General features: G+C 31.9%; 1 protein-coding gene across 1 annotated transcript; it reads left to right on the plus strand.

Moving 5' to 3' along the window:
* The first annotated feature begins 5,503 nt into the window (after positions 1-5,503).
* Positions 5,504-6,439, plus strand: LOC148122455 (olfactory receptor 4C15-like). The gene has a single exon (XM_087903806.1). It carries the CDS (start codon positions 5,504-5,506, stop codon positions 6,437-6,439), a length of 936 nt encoding a protein of 311 aa, XP_087759932.1.
* The last annotated feature ends 983 nt before the right edge of the window (positions 6,440-7,422 follow it).

Consider the following 7,422-nt stretch of genomic DNA (forward strand, 5'->3'; position numbering starts at 1 on the left):
TAACTGCAGGGAACAAAGACATAGAAAAATGTCTGCTATACTGCATTCATAGGAAACATTTATTTTTAGTGATTATCTTAGATCAAAATAGGATAGGTTTAAGGAATTTGACATAAAAGCCATTTCAAACAAGATGTTCAGTTATTCTTTTTTTAGTGAAATTAGTATTTGTTTGAACTATATATTATAGGAATAGTATTTATACTGACAAAGTGCTACTTATCCTTCTGACAAACTTGAGTGTTATATATATATCTTTTCATTAACATAGAAATCCTGTTATTTGAAGAATAACAAAGATGTTGCTAACAATAGACTTGTTAAAATTAATGGGATAGAAATAGTGCTATGCAAACAGTGGGGACCAGAAAAGCATTATTCCAGAGATCCCTGCTCCAGGATTTACCTCAGTGGCCTAATCTCCTTTTCTGAAGGATCCCTGAACATGGTCAGGTACTGATGTAGACCTTTCAAGATTTTGGATCTTTTTAATTTTTTATTATTTTTTCATTTATTTTACATAAGATTTTGTTTCTTAAGGAAACAAAAATTATGGAATATTTCTGGATACATGGACAGAATTAGTTGCTCCATAAATTAGAATGGGGATTTGAAATCTTTATCAAAGAACATATTGCGGTTGGGGTTTGGGTCCATGGTATCGCTTTTTATATAAAGTTTATAACAATCTTATAGTGTTAATGAAAACAGTTTTGTAGTACTATTCTGACTTTCATAACCACACATCTCATTCCTTCTTTAGAATTTAAGAAAATAGATTATGTATTTACATTTTTACTCAAAGTTTTTTTTCCAATATAGTTTGTCCTTATTATTTCCCTTTCCCCAATTCATGCCAAATCCTCCCTTCTTCCCTTTCCCCTCAACTTTTTAAAAGAAGAAAAGTTGATTTGGGGAATTTTCAACTATATTTTCTACTCCAAATATTATGACACTAGTAAGATAACAAATACAGAAAAATTAAAAGTCTCCCCTACTGTGATATATTACCTTCTAGGTTATAAACTGCATGTATACTATCTATATTAGATTTTTTTCACTTCCTCACATAGACTATTATAATGTTCAATCATTCCAACATCATAAATTGGAATTTAATTTATATTAGTGATTTGCATTAGTGAATTTTAATAAAATTCTTGTTTAATTAGATATTACTGTTACTGAATGGTTAAGTTATTTTAATTTCTCAATGTGTTTTTGACACAGTAACATATTATGATATGAAAATTCCCCATCTCATTTTAGTTGTAGAATAAAATTTTGGAACTTGGGTTACTAACATAAAAGATGCCAAGATTTCTATGATCTTGGAATTATTTATTGATATATTTTCTAAAGGGATTATTTGGATGAACACTTTTTATAATTATAACAATTAAAGTGTGATTTTAATGAGGGCATTTTAGGATTGATTAAAGTTATGTATCCGTTTGTATTTTTAGATATTCACATTTTCCTTTGGACTTACACTTTTCATAATGTTATTATGAAGAATCATATTCATAACCTTTCGAAAACCAATGAGTTTGAGGTGGACTAATTTTCTCAATGCTACCAAGAATTTAGGCCATGTAATTATTTTGCTATCTTTAATAAATATATTACTTCATTGTAGAGTATTATAATCTAATTGCATCATTTCACCCCTATCTTTCACTGCCCCTCAGCATCCTGCATATCCCTCTCTGCTCCTTTCAAATTCATGGGCTTTTCCCCACTAATTATTACTATCTTTTTGATATAGGAAATAAGAACATTTATATTTCTCTTTAATGTTTATTTTTACTAATTTTGAGGTAAACGAATATCATAACACCCCTAGAAAGTCCCACTTAGCTTCATTTTATAAGTTCACCCGATATAACTATAATATATATCTCCTTACTAAATGTAAAATTTTATATTTGAGTTTTCACTTCTTTGTGTTTTATTAATATTTCGTACTTAACTAATTACTCATTTTAACATAATTTTCAACAATTCATGTGATACTAGTTATATATATATATATATTTAAATACTTATACACAATGTATTATGATAATATTTACATCCCTGTCTCCTATTTTTTATAACTCCTGCTAAGCCACCTTTTTTTCTCAACCATTTCCCAAGTGCTGACTTCTTTGTCTTTTTCATGTGTGTTATTTGTGTATTCTTGCCTTTATATGCTCAGGTCTGTGCTAACATAGCATATCTATACATATGTGTAAATATATATGGAGGTCTTTGTATGATGTCAGGTGTCTTTCCTACTTGATCTGCACCTTAATATGTGTTTGAAACAGGATTTCCCACTTCACTTGGGACTCATCTATACAAGCCTGGCTGGTAAGAAAGCTCCAAGGATCAGCCTGTGACCACCTGAAAAGCATGGGGAATATAGGTGTAGGGCACCACATCTGGGCTGTGTATCTGGATTTCATGCTTGTGAATCTACATCCATAGTTCATAAATAATAAACTTTTATATTAAAATTTTTATTGCTCTTAGAAGAAAATACATCTGTTTACATTATTTTTGATTACAATTGGGATTTTATTTTCTTTTAACCCAGTTTGTCTTTCTTTTGCAAAATAAGGCTCTGTTAAACAGAAATAGATATGGTGGGTCTGTGGATTACAGTATTGAGCTTGATAATTATGAAGTACATAAAATATCTTTGTATTTTAAAATGTCATCTCTGTAATTATGAAACAAAAAGTTTACATTTCTTAATAAATATGAAGGAAAGCATATTTGGTTTTGTCCGCAAAAACAAGAATTTGTACTAAGTATGTGTTCTGTATAGGGCTGGAGAGATGGCTCAGTGGTTAAAAGCAATGTCTGCTCTTCCAAAATCTTAAGTTCAATTCTCAGCAACCACATGGTGATACACAACCATCTCTAATGAAATTTGGTGCCTTCTCAAGGAAGAGACCTGATCAGTCATCCTCATCAATTTAGACCATGAAACTCATTATGGACAAGTTCAACAGAACTGCCATATGCCAGCTGCCCATGCATGCTTCATTTTCCTTTTTATCCATGTGTTCTCTTTATGTCTATGTGCAACCCACAGGAAAGAACATTTGCCATGAATTTCTCCTGGAGGTCGTGACTCCATCAGTATCTATATGTGATTCTCACTTGATAACTAATGATGGTTCTAATGATTATATTCATCAGCAGATCTGAAATACGAGACTTTCAAGTACATGAAGTAATGTGATACATATCAGACAGGCACTAGGATGTGAGCATGTTTTCCAGAGTCTGAAGTTTTTTGTTTTGATTAGTTTTGGTTTTCTTTGTGTATCTGTCTGTGTACATGTTCATTATAAGCAATAATGAGTTTTATTGTGTCATTACCATGAATCAGACCTTGTGATCTTTTTATTTGTTACAAATTTTTGCCTTTTCTTTGGCCTGAAGATAAACTTGCCACTGTTAAATTGAGATACAACTTGCGTTAAAGTCACTAGTCAATATTAGAATTGAGAACACATGGGAATTGTTGCCCTAAGGCAAAAGCACATAGCTAAGTCCTGTAGTTCTATAAACATATAATAATGTGTAAACTGGCTACCATTCATTGAAATAAGCTCATCTTTCTTTATTTGTATATAGATAAATAGACAGTGGAATATATATTTTACACTTTTATTCAGATATTTTAACACACATATATAAACATGTGTGTGTGTGAGTGTGCATGTGTGTACGTGTGTGTATGTATGTACATGAAAACAAGTGGGCATAAAAATGTACTAATAAATTTACTAATATATTTCCATGTTCTTCACAAGAGAGAACTCAGACACAGTTGAAGTAGTCTCTGCCTGTGGAAAATGAATCCAAAAGCTGGAATATTTATCTGGTGGTTTCATGGGAAAACTGAGAGTAAGACAGCTGACTGTAGAGATGAATTGTAGTTAGGATTGATAAGGACATTATGTGAGTCCTCTTTTCACAAGTTTATATTTGATGTTTTACATAAACCTTTCAGTTGAACAGGTAAGCTATTTATAAACTGTCCTGCTATAGGGCAGTCTTATAAATTTCAAATCATGTATCTTAAAAATTTTGTTTGCCTAAAAAGGCAATATTGAATAAATATTTGAAAAGCATAAATTTAAAGACTTTTAAGTCTACAGTTTCTCTTTTATGTAACTGTGGCCAATTTCTATATGTGCATGATTGACATTATTAATACTTCATCATTTCCCCTGTTAACTTTATTAAGATATGTCAATCAAATACCAACAAAGTAAGAAGATACTTCAATTTTTATACCTAGATATAAAGTGTATAAAGACCACCATCACTCGGTAGTTCCTATCTGAAAATATAAATCATCTTTCTTTTCTGCTTATTCCAAAGACAGATTGTGCATTTTAGAAACAGAAAGTTTCTGTTAAAATACCAGATAACATCTTTTGTGAGTTTGAATTTAACACATTTTTCTTAAATGTTCTCCATGAAGATAATGATAATAAACCTACAACTTCTCATTACCTAAGTTCAAAGCAGTAGCTTAACTTGTATTATCTCAGTTATCAAGACAAAAGGCATTTTTATATCACAGAATTTAAAATGATAAATTAAAGAAAAATCTCTACATTTTGAACATTCACATTATAAGCAAAGACAGACATAGTAGGTCTATATGATTTTTTAAAAAATAAATTAATTCATTTGACATTCTAAAATTCTCAGAATGATCAAGACAATTTAACATGTGGTGATGATTTTCCATTTCATTCTAAACTATATTTTGCCCATTTTTCTGTTGGCAGATGCATGTTCTGATCAGACATTTCAGAATATTATCCTCTGTCTTGTTCCAAGCAAATAGCAGACATTATTAATTCACAGTCTGTTCACTATGTGTATAACATAGAAATGGTTTCAAAATGTGTTTTGATATTCTACTTCAGGAATCCACTAGAGAATCATAAATGTCAGCATTTCAAAGACAAACTGAATGTCATTGCTTTGGAAAACAAAAATAACCAGCAATTCAATTCCATGTGACATCTCAATATTGACTTCAGGAAATTATTTTTTTTCTTTTTAAATACAAATTCATACATGTACACCTTATCTAGATTATTCTCACTCTTACTTCCCTGTTTCCTCTTCAAACTTCTACTCTATTTCCCCGAAATTCATTGCCTTTTCTTATATTACTTATATTAATATATGTGATATATTAGTATATATGTATATATGCCTATCATATCTACCTGTTATGTATCTATGTATCCATCTATCTACCCATCATCTCTCTGTCTACATATGCAACAATTTATATATATATATCTCCTCTTCAATTCAGTTAATGATATATATGTGTTGGGCAATGTATTTTTTTTCTAGTTTCAATCAAGAAAAAAATTAATTACTACTACCACAACTTGATGATAATAGCATATACTTATTTGAAGCATTTTTTCCCTACTGTTCACAGATTCACTTCTACATTCTCCTTGAAATTATGCAAAACCAGAGTTTTGTAACAGAGTTTATATTTCTTGGACTTTCACAGAACCCTAAAGTCCAGAAAATAGTTTTTATTGTATTTTTGTTCATCTACATTGCAACTGTTGGGGGCAACATGATAATTGTGGTGACTATTGTCTGTAGCCCAACACTGATTGACTGTCCCATGTACTTCTTCTTGGCATTCTTGTCACTACTGGATGCATGCTTCTCTTCTGTCATCACACCAAAAATGGTTGTGGACTCCCTCTATGAGAAGAAAACCATCTCCTTTGGCAGATGCATGGTGCAACTCTTTGCTGAACACTTCCTTGCAGCAGTAGAAGTGATTGTCCTGGCAGTCATGGCCTATGATCGCTATGTGGCCATTTGCAAACCCTTGCACTACTCTTCCATCATGAACTGGAAGCTCTGTGTCACGTTGATGGGAATAGCGTGGACAGGAGGATTCTTGCATTCTATCATACAAATTATCTTTACTTTGCAATTACCCTTCTGTGGACCCAATGTCATTGATCATTTCATGTGTGACTTGTTCCCATTACTAGAACTTGCCTGCAGTGATACACATATATTCGGCTTTTTGGTGGTGGCCAACAGTGGGTCTATCTGCATAATAATCTTCTCTATTTTGCTTGTATCCTATGGTGTCATCTTGTTCTCTCTGAGAGCCTATAGTTCTGAAGGGCAATGGAAAGCTCTCTCCACTTGTGGATCCCACATTACAGTTGTGGTTTTGTTCTTTGTTCCGTGCATATTTATATATGCCCGGCCTCCATCTGCATTTTATTTTGACAAAATGGTGGCAATATTTTACACTATCCTAACTCCGTTGCTCAATCCTCTGATTTATACTTTTAGAAATAAGGACATGAAAAGCTCCATGAAGAAACTGTGGAAGAGGTTGATGGAGGTGTCTGATGGAGAGTGAGATGTAGAACCTTATAAGGACCATAGTCCAGCTCTGGACGAGGGCAGGGTCTGAAGTGGGTGTATGTAAGAACAGCAAAGGAGAATTTAGAAATAGGAAACCTTTTTATTTTCATTTTATCTGAGATGGGCGGGAAGAAGGAAGTACATCACTTGACCTACTATGGCAACCTGCATCTCTGATAGGCTTTATTATACACAGATCATTTCTTCATAGATTTTCTAAAGTCTTTCTGGACTATATAAGCATATTAAAGTAAAAGAGGGAAAATGAGCAAATGGCAGAGCTCATAAGAACTAAGGTCTACATTTTAATAAAATTAGCTCTTTTAACTCAATGAAAATTAGCTTTTCCTGAAATTTCCTGAAAATTAGTGTCACAATGCTTGTGGTTACAGAAATATTACACAGAATGTCTCTAAGTTTAATTAAATTAATATAACATAAATTATTTCATATAACCTCTTCTATCAAGCTTATCTTGTATTATTTTATTAATCTACTATAAGGAATATCTGATTATTCTACAGAAACTTAACCACTCAGTTCCTTTTTAATTTTTCTTTTCCTTTTCTATTTGTCTTTCATATCTGATATAAAACCACATCCTTTCTTTTGACTTTTGAAGTGATGTGCTCTGCTTTTTATTCTTTACACAATATCAGAAAAATCTTAATCTGAGAAGTCTGTTCAGGAAACCAGGCAGTTCACTAAACCAGAATATTTCCTGTTGTGTCTTTGTCATAAACATTTGTTTCAAATTGTTCCCTGTCTTTATTAAAATCCTGCAAATGTTAAAAGAACATCAAAATGCCTAAAACTTCTCACTTTACCTTCAGGTGGGTACCAAGGCTCTTCATTAGATTTATAATCAAAATATCTTCCTATCCATGATAATTCAGTGTTTCTGGGGCACAACATGAAAACCCAATGACTCATTTATAGTTAGTAAGCTTCTAAACTTTCCCTAATTTTTTCTTTAAT

This window comes from Myodes glareolus, chromosome 3 (assembly GCF_982192425.1).
Source record: "Myodes glareolus chromosome 3, mMyoGla1.1, whole genome shotgun sequence".
Taxonomy (NCBI): Eukaryota; Metazoa; Chordata; class Mammalia; order Rodentia; family Cricetidae; genus Myodes; species Myodes glareolus.

Bases quoted from the DNA above. Each gene is read 5' to 3' on its own strand.
- LOC148122455 (XM_087903806.1), top strand. From the start codon at position 5,504: ATGCAAAACCAGAGTTTTGTAACAGAGTTTATATTTCTTGGACTTTCA.